This window comes from Alosa pseudoharengus, unplaced genomic scaffold (genome assembly GCF_046254945.1).
Source record: "Alosa pseudoharengus isolate Yale_2024_CS ecotype anadromous, Long Island Sound unplaced genomic scaffold, YU_APseudo_1.1 YU_APseudo_1.1_scf_19, whole genome shotgun sequence".
In the NCBI taxonomy this organism is placed as follows: domain Eukaryota; kingdom Metazoa; phylum Chordata; class Actinopteri; order Clupeiformes; family Clupeidae; genus Alosa; species Alosa pseudoharengus.
In genome coordinates this window covers 20,926,063-20,943,884 of record NW_027468657.1, presented here as the reverse complement: position 1 = coordinate 20,943,884, position 17,822 = coordinate 20,926,063, and the positions used below count along the sequence as shown (strand labels likewise).

Sequence of the window (17,822 nt, the reverse complement as noted above, 5' to 3'; positions counted from 1 at the left end):
TCAGATAGATATAAGATGCCTGTGCTTACTGGCATATGGCCTTGATGAAACAGGATATATGAATACATTATGTCCTTGCAGCAACAAAACAATTAGCAACAAGTCTTGTTTTGACATGTCTACCACATACATTTAGGCACATCGACAGGCTTTATTCCTGTGTTTGCAGTTATTGCATTTATTTATGTTTTTGTTTTGTTGCATCACTAATAAGCATGCTGTGTTCGGATGTAGCCGAAGCTCCTGTCTGTGTGCCTGTAGTGGTGAGACTAATATTCCAAATAGCCTGTTACTCATGCTCAGTGCTCCGTTGAGTACCAAAACATGTGATAATACCTCAGATGAATGAACGTGAATCTCACCAAGTCACTGATGAGACAAATATATGTACAGTTCTATAGGCAAAGATATATTCGGAAAGACATCCATCTGGTGGGCCAACCAAGGCGATGTTGGTGCCAAAACAGATATTGGCCTGGTCGCAGCCTCTCACAGTATTTCAGGACTGTCAGGTCTCTTAGCACCAACACAGATGTCTAGTATAACCATGTCTGCCTTATTCATTTTAAAGTTATGGCAATTCCAGTCCATCCAATCTACCCCAAAACATCAATATCATGTACTGTGTTTTTTTATCACCCTCTGCGGGTCCATTATTTTGCCGCATAGTTAGTGGAAGTGACAGCAAGGGGGAAATTGATATGCATCGTTAATGCGGTCAACAAATGCAGTTGTACTTTGTAGGTGTCCTAATATTGAGAAATTAGCCGCCGCCTTGGAAATGCGAGCCAACCAGCCGTGTCGGAATGTTTTAGGCACAGTGCAACCCTTGAAAAATGCGATATTTACTCATGTTAATTACTTAAATGGACCACGCTTTGCAACCAAATAATGTATTGTGAAGTGCAGGGGTTTGAATGATCACACTGGGCCTTGGAAGAATGTGAAATAATCCTAATGTTCCTTCATACCTATTGGACATGGTGAGGAATGACATAATAAATTGTCTAACAGAGCAGCACAACACCAGAGATGATCTCTGCCCCCTCTGGTCAGAGGTAAGCACAAGAGTATCTCTCACTATCAGTCGGGTAAAGGATTTATTGATCCCAACAATCTATTTTATGTAAACGTAGCGCTGCCTGTATTGGTTCGTCTTAGCACTAGGAGGCTAATGGAGAAGCACAGCTGAAATCCCAATCTGATGCAGCAGAGACGCTCCTGGAATGGACACATGGGAAAGTTCCATCAGCCCTTTTTACAGTAATAATAATAATAATAATAGTAATAATAATAATAATAAGCCTTATTTGTATAGCACCTTTCATACACAGAATGCAGCTCAAATTGCTTTACATTTGGAACATTTAACACAATAATAGAGAAGAAAATAACCAACAATTTCCTACAAGTTGTTCAGTTCTTCTTTATCAAATCTGGACAGTAGCTTGTGTTTGCCTTTAATCCTGCGTTTCCGGAGAGTGAGCATGACAGAGAGGTGGGGTGGGGGAGGTGGCATGGCGCGAGTGACTCGTCCACAGGATGAGGGGGCAGATAGCGAGGGAGGGTCACTGGGGAGGTCAGAGAGACAGAATGAGAGAGGAGCAGGATCGGTGATTAACAGATATCCCGCCTGGGAGAAGGGTTATTGAGAAATGTGTGTATGTGTGTGCGTGTGTGCGTGTGTATGTGTGTATGTGTGTGCGCGTGTGTGTGTGCGCGCGTGTGTGTGTGTGTGTGTGTGTGTGTGTGTGTGTGTGTTTTGTGCATGTGTATCTGTTTTTTATTCAGTGTGGGTATGTGTATGTGTGTGTGCATGTATGTGTGTGTGCGTGCGCGTGTGCACACACAAGCGTGTTTATATGCAGTATGTTTGTGTATGTAAGATCTCTTGATAGAGATTCATATCTGTGTCCATGCCTACACATGCATACGCCACACTACATTATGCATATGTTTTCCTGTTACTGCAGCAATTTAGTGCCAATACCAATTCGCCATGCTAATAAAAGTTTATTTGAGCAAGACAGATTATGGCAGCTAGATGGAGAGCTTGACGCACAGAATTCATTTGCAGGTTTGTGGGTAACTGATTCCCTTTTTCATTCGTTCAACTAGAGTCTTCCTCCGAGCGATCAACACCTTCGCCGACACCATGAACCGCAAATTCCTGGACAACAACAACTTTGAAGTGCAGGTGTGTGAGATGTGACGTGATCTGGGGATTAAGTCTCCGGAGAAAAGCTGTGAGTTCACAGAGGTGTCTCTGCACCTCTGCGCACCCATGGCTAAGGGCCAGAGCATATATTTGTTTTTTACACAAGGGGAGTGTGTGTGTGCCCATGTTTGCTTGTGTTTGTGTTTGTGCTTGTGTGTGTCTCACTCTCTGTCTCTCCCCTTATCTCTGTCAGTGTGTGTTTCTTACTCTCTCTCTCTATCTCTCCCTCTCTCTTTTTTCTTTCTTTCTTTCTTTCTGTGTGTGTGTGTCACTCTCTCTCTCTCACTCTGTCTCTCTCTTTCTCTCTCTTTCTCTCTGCCAGTGTCTTTCTCTCTGTCTCTCTTTCACTTTCTTTCTTTTTGTGTGTGTGTGTGTCACTCTCTCTCTCTTTTTTTTCTTTCTTTCTTTCTTTCTTTCTTTCTTTCTTTTTGTGTGTGTGTGTGTCTGTGTGTGTGTGTGTGTGTGTGTGTGTGTGTGTGTGTGTGTTGCCGTATATTCTCCTGGGTGGCTTCTGCTGTAACTCACCTTTGTTTATCTGCCTTCTATCCTCAGCTATGGAACAACTATTTCCACTTGGCCGTGGCCTTCATTACCCAGGAGTCTTTGCAACTTCAGCATTTCTCACCCACAAAAAGAAACAAGATCCTTGCAAAGTGAGGCTTCAGTATATTGACAGTGAATTGGGACTCCACCAGCTCTGGGTAATATAATGCTGAGACACACAGCAGGTGTGAGAACGGCGTCAACTTTAATCTCCTCTCGTTTGTCAACAACAGGTATGGAGACATGAGAAGACTGATAGGATTTGCTATCAGAGATATGTGGTACAAACTCGGTAAGTGTGTGTGTGTGTGTTTGTGTCAGTGTTTACTGGTCGGTCTGTTTGTTTATTTTTGCTTGTGTGGGAAAAAGCATACATATTTGGCTGTATTTTTAGCTGTGTTGAAGTAAATAAAATATGAATGACCTTTTTTGATATTCGGGTATTTGTGTGTGTGTGTGTGTGTGTGTGTGTGTGTGTGTGTCTGTGTATTTTGTGTGTGTGTGTGTGTGTGTGTGCGCGTGTGTGTGTGTGTGTGTGTGTGTGTTACAGGACAGAACAAGATCTGCTTCATCCCTGGCATGGTGGGGCCCATCCTGGAGATGACTCTGATCCCAGAGGAGGAGCTGCGCAGGGCCACCATCCCCATCTTCTTTGACATGATGCAGTGTGAATACAGCCATGCCAAAAACTTCAAAAAGGTACACACACACACACACACACCGGGGATACCAGGTATCAGATTTACACAATCCACAGGCCCAATGCTTCGGAATGTTTCCCTCACTTGAAAGCGTGCCAGACCTCCCATGCCTAGTTACGGTTGCTAAGCCACGATTGGCTTGTGGCGTTTTTGGCGTGGCTTAGGGAAGGGTTAATTGGTTAATTTATTGACTAAGGGGTTTTTTGGCGTGGCTTAGGGAAGGGTTAATTGGTTAATTTAGTGACTAAGGGGGTTTCACTTTTTCACATAGGGCCAGGTAAGGTTGGATAGCTTTTTTCCTTAAATAAATGAATAATTTAAAAGCTGCGTTCCGTGTTTACTCAGATAATCTTCATCTAATATTAAAATTAGTTTGATTATCTGAAATATTTTAGTTTGACAAATATGCAAAAATAAAAAAAATCGGGAAGGAGGCAAATACTTTTTCACAGCACTGTACGCACACACATACACTCATACAATGCACGCACACACACTCACACAGTGAGCACACACACCTACTCACACACAACGTGCTAGGTCTGTCCCTGCGGACCTCATCGTGTCTGCAACGCTGCACAAACGTGCCTATTTGAAACCATGTAAACATCCTGCAGCCAGACCTGTGGTGGTGCAGCTCGTCTGTGAAGCCTAACGGGCGCTACAACACGCCACTAGCACCAAGGTCATGCCTTTAATTAGAGCGGACATGCTGAACACAGCCTAGCTCTGCCGACAATTACTATAAACTGCTGTGAAGAAAATAGCAGATAATATAATTTATATGATCATAATGGAATATAATAAATGCTAATGAAAGGAGATTCAAAGTGCATAAGACTTTGATAACCACCCAGGCAGTGTTCTATTATTTATAATAAGACTTTCATATTGAACATTTTCCCCTGCTCTGTTGTATGCCATCACAGGACCATTGTTTTGCTATTATGTTTATACTTGCATAACATAGATACGTCCCTTGGGGCTCTTATTTTATTAAACTGATCCTTGAAAATGTGTCTTTGTAGGGATAGGGACTAATAGATATCATCTTTCCGTTTGTGCATAGTAATTCCTCATTTTAAATGTACATTGGATAGGATGGGGAGTGATGTTTCTCATTACATTCAGCCAACAGCTACAGAGATGTGTTTTTCCCTTGTCCTATTTCTTTCTCTCTGTCTCTCTGTCTCTCTCTCTCTCTCTCTCTCTCTCTCTATCTCTCTCTCTCAGTTTGAAAATGAGATCATTCTGAAGCTGGACCATGAAGTGGAGGGAGGAGGAGGAGACGAGAGATACATGGAGCTGCTACAGGCGATGTATGTGTACAGATAGAGACACACACTCACACACACACACACACACACACACACACACACACACACACACACAAACTCTCACACACACACACACACACACTCACACACACACACGCACACACGCACACACACACACACACACACACGCACACCCGCACACACACATCCAGACACATACACACGTGCACACTCATCCAGACACACATGCACTTACAGACCTTTCTGACCTCCAATCTTCCATACACACACAGTCCCCCTCCCTCTATTTCTCTACCTCTATCTCTCTCTCTCTCTCTCTCTCACACACACATACACACACACACACACACACACACACACACACACACTCACACACAATTCACCCGTAATCTTGGCTCATGTTAAGCCCCATTACCCTGCATTCTATTGAAGGAGGGGGCTGCTGCCTTATACACTATAAGTATCCTGACATCCAATGACCGAGGCTTAAGTCCAAGAATATTCTTCCGTAATAGCACACTATGTCCATAGATATTGGGCCACAGTAAAGACTCTGTGTGTGTGTGTGTGTATGTGTGTGTGTGTGTGTGTGTGTGTGTGTGTGTGTGTGTGTGTGTGTGTGTGTGTGTGTGTGTGTGTCTGTCACTGATGGAGGTTTTCAATGTGTTTAAGTATTTCATATATGAGGTCCAGTGCAGAGTTTCTCTAATAACATGCTCAAGGCGTAAAAACAGCCCCTGCAGGAGTTGTTTTGAAAGCCCTTTTTTACACTGCTCTTTATGTTTGCCTCTGTTAGCCAGAGAGGCTGTGGTCACTGGAGCAGAATTAGCTAAAGCAACACAGTTGCTGATTTGCCAGCTGCTGGCAAAAGTGATGTACTTTGCTGTTTGTCAGGCAATAGCTGAAATGGTGCAGTGGAGTTGCTCTTCACCTATCTGAAGGTGCAGACCCACAGCTTCCTCTGTTCAACTTCCCCCCATTGAACCTCTTTACTCATTTTGCCTTTAAAAAGTTGCCTTTACAAAACCGGAAAAAATCTATTGCTCAACCTCCCTCTACACTTTCTTAAATACTTCCGCCCTTTCCTAAAATGCAGCTGAATTTTTGAGGTGGTCGAGACAACTGTCAAAGGCCTCTGCGAGACCAAAAGCCGAACCTGGGATTTAGCATTTCAGGGCTCAGTCCTGTTGTGGCTCCTGGGATTTAGCATTCCAGGGCTCAGGCCTGTTGTGGCTCCTGGGATTTAGCATTCCAGGGCTCAGGCCTGTTGTGGCTCCTGGGTAATAGAACTAACGCAGCCGTGCGCTTCTAATGAATTTGTATTTTCTGCGACCCTTTCAACAATAAAAACAAAAACAATGCTTGAACGTTCTATTTGGGCCCCAATCTACTTCCTCTACATTAAGATAACATATGGAATGTTAAAAAGGAAGTATTGTGGGGCCAACTATGATGCTGATAATGGAACTCTCTTGAAAGGGTCCATACAGGCAAGCTAAGAGTGTATGGCTGGTCTGGGGGATGTGTGTGTTTTTCAAAATTAAGAATGTGTTTGAAAGCAGGTTTTTAGATGTATTGATGAAGCATGTCTAAAAGAATTGGGATAATTCAACATTGTATGCATATGAATGTGTGACTTGTGATGTATGTGTGTCACTCTACTTGCTCTCAGCATGCTAGACCTGGGGGAGAGGAACCCTCACCTGTTGTCAGAGTTGAAGCTTTTCGTCAGCCTGGTGACAGGCCTGCTGGAGCGTCTCCTTGACTACCGCGCCGTGAGGAGCGATGACAGCCGCAACAACAAGATGAGCTGCACCGTCAATCTCCTGGTAAGCCCCGCCTTTTACCGACCGCAACACGAATCAGCCATCGACCGCCGATCCATCAGTCCGCACCACCCACGACCCCGCCCTTCATTCCAGCAGGACTCTTAATCCCTATTTGTCAATGTCTCTGCCACGTCCCGCCCACAAGAACAATCTATTACTGGACCGTTCCGTCCATCACCTGTGGGGCTCCTCCAAGGCTACTACAACTTGAATGACCACAATGCCTTATCCATCATGCCAGGGTTGGACGAGTCCTCACAAGCACCCCCCACTTTCCACTTTCGCTGCCAGTAACTCTCAGGAAGGAGCGAGCCGAACTTCCTGTCAATCACCCGCAGCCGGCTGTTGGGATCCAAGTCCTCGCTGCTCCACCTGTCAGTTTTCCACTTTGGCTGGGCCCATTAATACTGTAGCAGCTATAGGATGTTGCAGCCTTTGTAAGAGACACAGACAGATGGATAGACAGAAAGAGAGAGAGAGAGAGGTCTTACTGAACCTACAGTTAATAACAAAATTATTCATACCCCTGGCAAATATTGATGCAATGTTGATTTTCTCTCCAATATGTTTGTTCTCACTGAAAATGACTCTGCCACATGCCAAAAGGTTGTAAGACAATGTGGTAGAAACATCGAATAAAAAAAAATTATCGTTTTTATCTTTTTTATCATTTTTATGGAAAATGGTCATATTGGTCAACAGAAAATCAACAATGCATCAATATTTGCCAGGGGTATGAATAATTTTGTTCTTAACTATATCTCTAGTTCCTTTGGCCAGTGGGGTGTGTTGGTAATATAGTATTGGGGATGGGATATGACATCTTTTCATCGCTCACAATCTCTCATCAATAAATGATGAAGCTGTCGCCATCTATCCTGACAACCCTCGGCTAATGCTTTTTTTTTGGGGGGGGGGTTACGCACGGACCTGTTCTTGGCTCCCTTTAAAGCTCCGATCTGAAAGAGGCAAAGCCTGGGTTCCACCATAAATTATTCACTTTCATGTGAGTTCCTTTCCGGATAAAGTCATACTTCACCGTGAGCTAACTTCCATTAGCTTCCGCCATATTGCAATGGAATGTATTGATAGGCCTTCAAATTGCACTGGGGCGGGTCTCATTATGTTTTAGTGGGCAGTTACGCAGCTTGAATAGGGAATGAACCTCAGGACAATGTAGAGGTCTGCCCAAAGACAAATGCTCAGAGACACTCAAAACTCACTCTTGTCACCCACTCGTGCATGCACGCACTCACACACACACAAACACACACACACACACACACACACACACACACACACACACACACACACACACACACACACTCCCCTACCCACATATCAGACGTGCGTGGTTTCTCAAGCGGTTTGTCTTTCTTTGCAGAATTTCTACAAGGATATCAATCGCGAGGCCATGTACATCAGGTAATGCCTATTATGTCAATGACAACAATTGGATGTGAGCCACTCACACAATAGAATAGATAGAAGAATATATGTGTTTTTGTGTGTGTGTGTGTGTGTGTGTGTGTGTGTGTGTACTGCAGCAGTACTGCACTATAATTGTTGTCTCTGATTGTCTCCTCATCATAATAGTCGCCATGAAAGTGAAGGACAAAGTAGGGAGAGAGAGAAAGAGAGAGAGAAATAGAAAGAGGGAAAAAGTGAGACAGATATGTATCGACTTGGTGTGTGCATGCATGCGTGTGTGTGTGTATGTGGCTACGTGGGATTGTGAGTGTGTGAGTATAATCTGACAAGGGATTATTTTAGCCTTGCTGAATTAATGTTAAAATCCAGAGGATCAGCGTCTTCTCTCATAGCAACATGTGCACCCATTTTAGGGTAGACAGGGAGAGGGACAGACAGCGAGAGAGAGAGAGAGAGAGAGAGAGAGAGAGAGAGAGAGAGAGAGAGAGAGAGAGAGAGAGAGAGAGAGAGAGAGAAAGAGAGAGGAAGGATGGTGGTTTAAATGGATGTAGAGGAGCAGGGGAATAATACAATGAGGATATAATGCTTTTAGGGAGAGCAAGAATGAAAGTGATAAGGGGATGTAGGGGAATGAAAGACTGTCAGAATCAGAGGATGATGGCCATTGTAAGACACCGGGGGGGGGAAGCCAGGGAGGAAGAGAACAGCAGGAGGAGAAAAGGCAAGAGGCAGGAGAGAGGTGGTGTGTGTGTGTGTGTGTGTGTGTGTGTGTGTGTGTGTGTGTGTGTGTGTGTGTGTGTGTGTGTGTGTGTGTGTGTGTGTGTGTGTGTGTGTGTGTGTGTGTGTGTGCGCGTGCATGCGTGCGGGCGTGCGTGGTGATATTTAGAGTCCAAGCCCAGAGTTGGGGAAAGAACTGTCATACAGCTTCACCTCAGAAATTCACAGGGTGAAAACAAATGTCCAGAATTTGACTGCAGAGGAAAGGAAAGTTGAAGCACTGTTGTGCCCTGCTCCAAGGCGTCAGGAATGTGTGTGTGTGTGTAGGGTGGGTGGCGGTGGAGTGTCTGATTGTGTGAGTGTATTGGATGGGTGAATGGCTGTGTGTGTTGCTGTGTGTGTGTTTGTCTGTGAATGTCTGTGTGCATCAGTGAGTTTTCTCTCTCTTTCTCTCTCTCTCTTTCTCTCTCTCTCTTTCTGAGTGTGTGTGTGTGTGTGTATTGGTGTGGTGTCTTCTGTCCCTGCAGGCACATTAAAGTTAGATGTGTCTTCAGGCCTGAGGGGAGGCGTATGAAACAAATGATCTAATTAAGATCTGTCTGTGTTCATCTCCCTCCTCTACTTTACACAGTTATTGAATTATTAAGCCTCTCATGTCTCAGTTCAGCACAGCATGTTGATTATCGTAATGTGGTGTGTGTAAGTTGAACAAAATGAGACACAAGGAGAGTGTGTGTGTGTGTGTGTGCGTATGTCGTGTGTGTGTGTGTGTGTGTGCGTATGTCGTGTGTGTGTGTGTGTGTGTGCGTATGTCGTGTGTGTGTGTGTGTGTGTGTGTGTGTGTGTGTGCGTGTGTGTGACAGAGAGAGGGGGTGGGGTGGGGGGTGGTGGTACTATAAACCTCTGTTTTCTTGACCTTCAAATGTTGTCATCAACCATAAGCCATCCTGCAGTAATCTTACCCAACATCATGTGAAATAACATCCAGTGGACTAGATGAGAGCATGTCAGAAAAAGTCCCATCAGGGTCAAAGTCATAACATTAACACACAGCGCCCTCTAGTGTTTGCTGCTGGCTGTTGTGGTGTGGCTCTACGCTGAGTGCACATGCTGCATGGACATAATGGTGCTGTGTGTGTCCTATAGGTACCTGTATAAGCTGAGGGACCTGCATCTGGATGTTGAAAACTTTACAGAGGCGGCCTACACTTTACTTTTGCACTCCAAACTTCTGAAGGTACACACACACACACACACACACACACACACACACACACACACACACACACATACATTTGAACAAGCATTTCGACACAAACAAGTGTTCATTCTAATGACTTTTTCTGCTGAATTACTGATTTTTTAATTAAGTCTGATCGGGCTTTAAATAGCTATCATTGACTCCACAGCTGTGAAAGAGTCAAAGATCACAGCACAGCTTTTGAAAGTGTAATTGCAAACGGCCATTGAACTCCACTGAACTTCCGCATTAAACAGAATTGGAGTGTTGACCATGCCGGCCCAGCACGGTCACTGTTGATTAATATTTGGGTGTTCTGCTGTTGACATTACAAAACTGTTTTCCAAGGTCAAGCAGTCCTCACTCTGTTTTGACAGCCAAAACACTTACTCCAAAAAGGACTGACTCACTGTGCATGTTTAGTATACAAACGCAAACACACACACACACATACACACACACACACACACACAGAGAGAGACACACACACACACACACACACACACACACACACACATACACACACACACACACAGACACACACACACACACACACACACACACACACACACACACACACACACACACACACACACACAGAGAGAGACACACACACACACACACACACAGAGAGAGAGACACACACACACACACACACACACACACATACACACACACACACACAAACACACACACACACACACACACATACACACACACACACACAAACACACACACAAACACACACACACACACACACACACACACACACACACACACACACACACAGACACACACACAGAGACACACACACATACATACACACACACACACACACACACACACACAGAGACACACACACACACACACAGACACACACACACACACACACACACACACACACACACACACTGCTATTATTATTTGCACCTCTACCATTGCAAACAAAATACCAACAGACAAAAAATGGTTTAAACATGATGCTTGTCAACAAATACACTCGTGCACATCCTATCCCGCGCGCACCTCTGCTGCTGTTGTGATGGGCGCCACCACTGTCACCATCAGCATCCCAACAGAATGATTCTAACCTGGTGCTCTGTGTTCCTCACTAAGTCAACGTCCACTCCATACTTCAGTCGCCATGACGCGGGCGGGTGACGGAGGGATTTGGGTTGGCCGGTCCCGAGTTTCCCTGGCAGTTCTGGAAATGAGAGCGGGATCGTTATTGGCTGATTTACGGCCGTACCTGACGTCGGTTGGGGCGGGCGCTGCGTCTTGATAAAACTCTCTGAGCTATTTTACGACCCAGGCTTGGCACCCATCACTGGGGAACATTATATTTATGAACCTTTGGCTTTCCCCCCTCTCTCCCTCTCTCCCTCTCTCCATCCCTCCCTTTCTCTTTTATCTCCATCTTCTTTCTCTCTGTTTTCTCCTCCATTTCTCTCTCTCTCCATCTCTCCTTTATCTCCATCCTCTTTTCTTTCTCACTGTTTTTTTTTTCTCCTCCATTTCTCTCTCTCTCTCTCTCTCTACCTCTCTCTGTCCTGCAGTGGTCAGACGACCAGCTGCCACTACAGCTGGACTTCCAAGGCTGTCAGTCCCAGAGGCAGCTGAAGGAGAACCTCTACGACACCATCATCGGCTACTTCGACAAGGGCAAGGTCAGTAAGCTGGAGGTCCGCCCAAGTGGACTGGACTCCCGGACGACAACACTGGTGCTCAAACTAAACACCAAGTAAAGCATCACATGGACGGGCGCTTCTCAGTCATCAATGAGTCATCCAGATTCTTGATCGTATCTGCCGTCACTTTCTAATCTCACATCTCTTAATGCCATTCCCAGCAGCCCCCGAAAAAGAGGGGTTTTCGTGCTATTTCGGTTCGCTCGAAGCTCTTCTCCTTAAATCCATAATCTGCCCGTGTGTGTGTGTGTGTGTAAGCGGTGTGATCTTGACTGGAAGCGTGTATGCGTGTATGTGTTTGATCTTGACTGCATGTTCTCTCTGTGTTACTTAGATGTGGGAGGAGGCCATCACGCTGTGTAAGGAGCTGGCTGAGCAGTATGAGATAGAAGTCTTCGACTACGAACTCCTCAGTCAGAGTCTGGTAACTTCACCCTCCTCTCTCTGTCACTTCTCTCTCTCTAACTGTCTTTCTCTGTCTCTCTCTCTATCTCTCTCTCTCTCTCTCTCTCTTAGAACTAGTCCACCACTCATGCATTGCAAATGAGAGGGTGGAGAGTAATGAAACTTTATCATTATCATATTTTCTTCCTGGTTCGGGGTGGTGTATGGAGATTTTCAAAGAGTAATTACGGAGATCCATTTTGTCACATGCTGTCTGGAGCAGGTTAGTCTTGGTGATGACACTCTCAGTGTTTAGTCATGGCGTGTGAAGCTTATAATTATAACACACAAATGTGTCTTACAGACCCTGGGGTCTCTCGCCACCATGGCTAAAGAATCGCTGAGTCATGCCCTTCAGACTTTCAATGTCAGTGCCAAACTCAATCTCAAGCCCCCATTATCCGATCCAACCACACACACGCTAATGATTTCTGGCAGAAAAGAAGAAAGAAATAGGAAAAAAACAGAAGCAGTTTAGTGAAAGCCAAGGGGGGCGCTATATCTACCTTCAGCTTATATCTACTGTAGACTACTCAGCCTTCCCCCCGACGTAGATAGCAGTTCTCCTCAATCAGGCTTGAAGACTTTCAGTTTTAGGCCAGGCAGCTGTCATAGTTGTCAGCCTTCCTCCTCTCCTCTCCTCTCCTCTCCTCTCCTCCTTTCCCGTGGGAGATGGTGGGAACGTTGAGGAGGGAATATTATGCACGAAAAAGCACTTGGAAACGGCGAGAACTCTCCCCGCGCTCAGTGAGCGTGCATTTCCAAGCGGTAATTTGCGAGCTGTCGAAATATCAATATGATTATGCATGTTGTCTTTCACTTTTACCTTTCTCTCTCCCTCCCTCTCTCTCTCTCTCTGGCCCACTCTCTCTTAGCTGCTGCGTCAGTCTGTCTGTCTGTCTGGCATAGAATGTCTTAATGTTTTTGACGCAGTAGGCAGGATTTTAATTAACGGCCCCATTGGGAGAAATGCCCCGCATCCACACTGCTGATGGAGGGAGATTGGCAATTGTCATATTTGAGCATCCCTCTCTCTCTACCCCTTTCTCTCTCTCTCTCTCTCTCTCTCCCTCACATACACTCACACTCACTCACTCACATTCTTTCTCTCTCTCTCTCTCTCTCTCTCTCTCTCTCTCTCTCTCTCTCTCTCTCTCTCTCTCTCTCTCTTTCTCTGCCCCCTCTGTAGAAGCAGCAGGCTCGGTTCTATGAGAACATCATGAAAATCCTGCGTCCCAAACCAGACTACTTCGCTGTGGGATACTATGGATGTGGCTATCCTTTGTTCCTACGGGTACGTACTGCAAGAACACTGCTGACTGTGTGTGGCAGGGTCTGTGTGTGGTAGAGTGTGTGTGTGTGTGTGTGTGTGTGTGTGTGTGTGTGTGTGTAGTAGTAGAGAGTGTGTGTGTGTGTGTGTGTGTGCGTGTGTATGTGCGTGTTTTGTGTTTTTGCAACTTTTCACTTTCTGCTTTGTGAGCAAAAAAAAAAAAAAAAGTACATCTTGTGTTCAGAACCTGTAAAAGACATAGCCCAGTAAAACTAGCTATAAGACGGTTATATGCACGTTTTTATGACAGAACAAGGTGTTCATCCACCGGGGCAAAGAATATGAGCGACGCGAGGACTTCCAGAACCAGCTGCTGAGCCAGTTCCCCAGCGCCATCCGCCTCAACACCACCCACATGCCCGACGACACCATCAAGAACTCCTCCAGCCAGTGTATCCTCTTGTCACTGCGTCAGTAGGATCCTTTCCAGGCGGACCTGCAGAGCAAATTCAGATTGGCTAACAGGGTCGTCTAGGTTCACCCAGGCTAGCTTCTTGTTAGTGTTTTCGGTTCGGGCAGCTGGATTTGTAGGTTGCAGTGGCTGTCACTGTCACCCCAGAGGTTTGGGAATAGAATGGGTAAATTCAAGAAAAACGTATTCAACTCAGCAGTCTACTGGGGTTGTTTTATGATCATTAGCCAAGATAGGCCTGCCTCGTTCTCCTCAGGGTGTATATGCATAGCCTTTGGCAGTTGAGGATACAATCTTCTACACCATAAAACTCAGTACATTGAACATTATGACGATAGACTGTAGGTTGTCTTTGCTGTCTGGGGTTTTTATGACTCTTAGTGACAAATGGAGTAATGGGCACTTTGAAGGTTCAGTAGCCACAGTATAAGTAATATTTTTTAACAAGGAATGCCTTCTGTAAACCAAGTCCTTAGATAAGATTACATTTCCATAATAGTAACTATGCAAAGAATCAGCACCTGGACAGAAAAAAATTTTTCAAGACGTTTTCTCAGGTTTATTTATTAGGTGCTTCATTGAACCCCACTTCATTTCTCTTCTTAACGGCAATGCTGAATATTGCACATAGACATGTGTTACAACACATTACAAGAAGCCGTCTCTCCTCTGTATGCAAATGCATGGCTATGCATGCCTAATTTTAAACACCTGCTGGTGATTAGTAATTGCTAATCCACTTCTGTGAGCACTGTACAAGCATATGCTAGCATTAACGGCATGTTTTGCTGACATTTACTGGTATTTACGGAGCCAAGCGTAAAGCAAATGTTCCGTATGCTGGTCACCGTGTGTTTGTGATGTGTCCCTGAGCTAATCGTGCAGATATCCAGTGTTTCACTGTCCAGCCCATCCTGGAGATCCCACTGCGCCTGAAGAACAAGCCTGTCCCTGACCAGATTATTAAGTCAGTCTGACCCACATCTACCAATCATACAGATCCTCTTTCATGGCAAACATCTAACATTTAAATATAATTTACAACGACCTCTTTGTACAGTAACCTCTGTGTTCACTCTCTTCTCCTCTGTTTGCGCTCTCTCTCTCTCTCTCTCTCTCTCTCTCTCTCTCTCTCTCTCTCTCTCTCTCTCTTTCTGTCTCTCTCTCTCTTTCTGTCTCTCTCTGTCTGTTCTTTCTCACTCACAGTTTCTACAAGTCCAACTATGTGCAGCGTTTCCACTACTCCAGGCCTGTGATGAAAGGCACAGTGGATAAGAGCAACGAATTTGCTGTGAGTCTGCCGAATTATGCCTACTTCAGAAACACGCAATCACATCCCTTCTGCTCACACACACACAAAACACACTTACTGTACACACATACACTTACACACACACACACATACACACACACTAAGTGATAAAGTGATAATGATTTGATCTTGTAATCAGAGGTGTCTGGTGTGTGATCTGTCTGTCTCCAGTCTATGTGGATTGAACGGACCACCTTCTCCACGGCCTACAAGCTCCCCGGCATTCTGCGCTGGTTTGAGGTCACAAGCATGACTCACGTAAGTGAAAGAGTCTGGGCCTGCCTTCACAACATCTACTCTTTAGTCACTACATAGTCATTTTACACTGCACTACAAAAACTGGTATTGTTTTTATTATAGAGAGACTTAACTAGCACTTTCTTGTAAGATCATTTTGACTTAATTTAATGGGCAGTCGGTCCTATTTTAAGATGTCTTATCAAGACAATTTCGCTTTACACACCCACTGGCAGCCACATTTGCTTGTTATAAGTACAAGTATGCTTAGATTTGCTTGTTTTAAGTACAAGTATGCTTACATTTGTAATAATTTGTCTTTTATTTGGAGGGCCAATTTTTTTTCACTGTGATCTTTGTTTATTCCCAATTGGTGCCTGTGTCTCCAGATTTGTTTACTTTGATATGGAAATGAAATGTACATAGTACACATTGCACCTCTTCTGATCTGTATTATTGTCCCTCATAGGCCACCATCAGTCCCTTGGAGAATGCCATTGAGACGATGGGCAACACCAACGAGAAGATCCTCACCATGATCAACCAGTACCAGGGCGACGAGAGCCTTCCCATCAACCCCCTGTCCATGCTGCTCAACGGCATCGTGGACCCAGCTGTCATGGGAGGCTTTGCTAAGTATGAGAAGGTGAGGAATGAGAGGTCCAGCTGAGGTCAAAGATTGAGCCCAAGCTACAGAATGCACCACATATACAGTGCCCTCCACATTCTGTTGTACCCCTGGTCAATTTGAGCACAAAGACGACTTCAGATCGTCCAAATTCCTAGGTCTTACCTTCTCTTTGCATTCTTCTCTATGGCTCACCCCACTGCTTTTCTGTGGAGTTCAGATCAGAGGACTAAGATGACCATGAGAGAGTCTTGATTTTGTGTTCAGTAAACCATTTTTGTGTTGATCTGGACATGTGTTTTGGTTCACTGACATGCTGAATGAGCCAGTCATGACACACTTTTAGTGTCTTGGCAGATCTGAACTGAAAGCGTTGAGGGTTTTCATTGAGTTCATGATACCATACATCCCAATAAGGCTCTCATGCGGTAGCCTGAAAAGTTGTTGGTTCAATTCCCATCATTCCATCATTGTGCCCTTGAGCAAGGCATTTAACCCAGAATTGCTCTGGGGACAATGGCCCTTGTAATATAATTGACATATGTAAGTCGCTTTGGATAAAAGCATCTGATAAAAGAATATATGTAAGTGCAAATGTCTTATGTTTTCACCAAACCCACATTAAGTGGTTCATGCCGAAGAGCTCAATTTTCAATTAGCCTTACAAAAGAACACCATTTCCTGACAAAGTCCCCCTAGCATTCAGCAACTCCAATTTACATTTGTAATTGAATCACAGGGAAGGCTTTTACCTGGCATGCCCTCTAAATAATCTATTAGCACACACCTCACTTTTGAAGAAGATTTCTTTGGAGACTCGGTGACCCCAAGATGCTACTTTTTTTCTCTAATTCTCCTGAAGGAGTTTTTTTTGTCTCTCTCACCATCCTCATTGTTGGTGGGAGCAAGATAAACATGGGTCTTTGTAATGTCTAGGCATGCTTGTGAGATTTCCAGTTGATTGGGACTTCTTACTGTAATTTTTGTTTTAACTATAATTTTCAGCTGACTTTCCATTTTTTTATAACCATTCAGATTTAAAAGGTCAATACACGTTCCTTTTATTTGAATTGACCATGTTCTCCTGCCTTTCCTTTGTTGAAGAATGACTAGAGCATTTGACCTTAGTGAAACTGGAAGTCATAGATTACTGCTTGAAAGTTCATAGACACTCAAGAAATTTAATATAAACAGATAATTTTATAGATATAATATATATAGATAGATTTTATAGAATATAAAAAAAGATATTCTGAGATAAATCACCAAAAGATTAATTTTTTATACCTCTTTCTACTCACCCATACCAGGGGTGACATTTATATGCCCTTATATTGGTTGTGGTCTCCCTTTTGGTGGTTTGTTGTGTCCCTGCTCCTGCTCCTCATCTCATGCGTGTGTGCTCTTGTGTGCTCCAGGCTTTCTTCACAGAGGAGTACACGCAGAGCCATCCGCAGGACAAAGACAACCTCGCCCGCCTCAAAGATCTCATCGCCTGGCAGGTTAGTCACGCACACACACACACACACACAAACACACACACACACACACAAACACACACACACACAAACACACACACACACACACACACACACACACACACACACCACACACACACACACACACACATGCACACTGTGCTTTCCCATATACTCTTCTCCATTTTTTTTTTTTTCATTTTCTCTTATTCTGCCCTTCTGCATAACCACGTGCCGTTTTTTTTTGACGGTTTAGATTTCACTCCCCCCTGAGCAGAGATGCAAATGTAAACTGACGCCTCAGGACACTGATATC

General features: G+C 44.5%; 1 protein-coding gene across 1 annotated transcript in view; it reads left to right on the top strand.

The window, feature by feature from the left end:
* The window catches only part of dock2 (dedicator of cytokinesis 2), a 111,724-nt gene that overhangs the window by 91,215 nt on the left and 2,687 nt on the right, over positions 1 to 17,822 (top strand). The window contains exons 29-45 of the mRNA XM_076291981.1: positions 2,119 to 2,197; positions 2,771 to 2,871; positions 2,995 to 3,053; positions 3,312 to 3,460; positions 4,696 to 4,781; positions 6,433 to 6,589; positions 7,974 to 8,014; positions 9,884 to 9,974; positions 11,534 to 11,644; positions 12,000 to 12,089; positions 13,299 to 13,403; positions 13,690 to 13,831; positions 14,737 to 14,818; positions 15,058 to 15,142; positions 15,335 to 15,421; positions 15,870 to 16,046; positions 17,447 to 17,530. Coding sequence (XP_076148096.1) covers positions 2,119 to 2,197; positions 2,771 to 2,871; positions 2,995 to 3,053; positions 3,312 to 3,460; positions 4,696 to 4,781; positions 6,433 to 6,589; positions 7,974 to 8,014; positions 9,884 to 9,974; positions 11,534 to 11,644; positions 12,000 to 12,089; positions 13,299 to 13,403; positions 13,690 to 13,831; positions 14,737 to 14,818; positions 15,058 to 15,142; positions 15,335 to 15,421; positions 15,870 to 16,046; positions 17,447 to 17,530 — 1,726 coding nt within the window. The remainder of the gene's footprint in view (positions 1 to 2,118; positions 2,198 to 2,770; positions 2,872 to 2,994; positions 3,054 to 3,311; positions 3,461 to 4,695; positions 4,782 to 6,432; positions 6,590 to 7,973; positions 8,015 to 9,883; positions 9,975 to 11,533; positions 11,645 to 11,999; positions 12,090 to 13,298; positions 13,404 to 13,689; positions 13,832 to 14,736; positions 14,819 to 15,057; positions 15,143 to 15,334; positions 15,422 to 15,869; positions 16,047 to 17,446; positions 17,531 to 17,822) is intronic.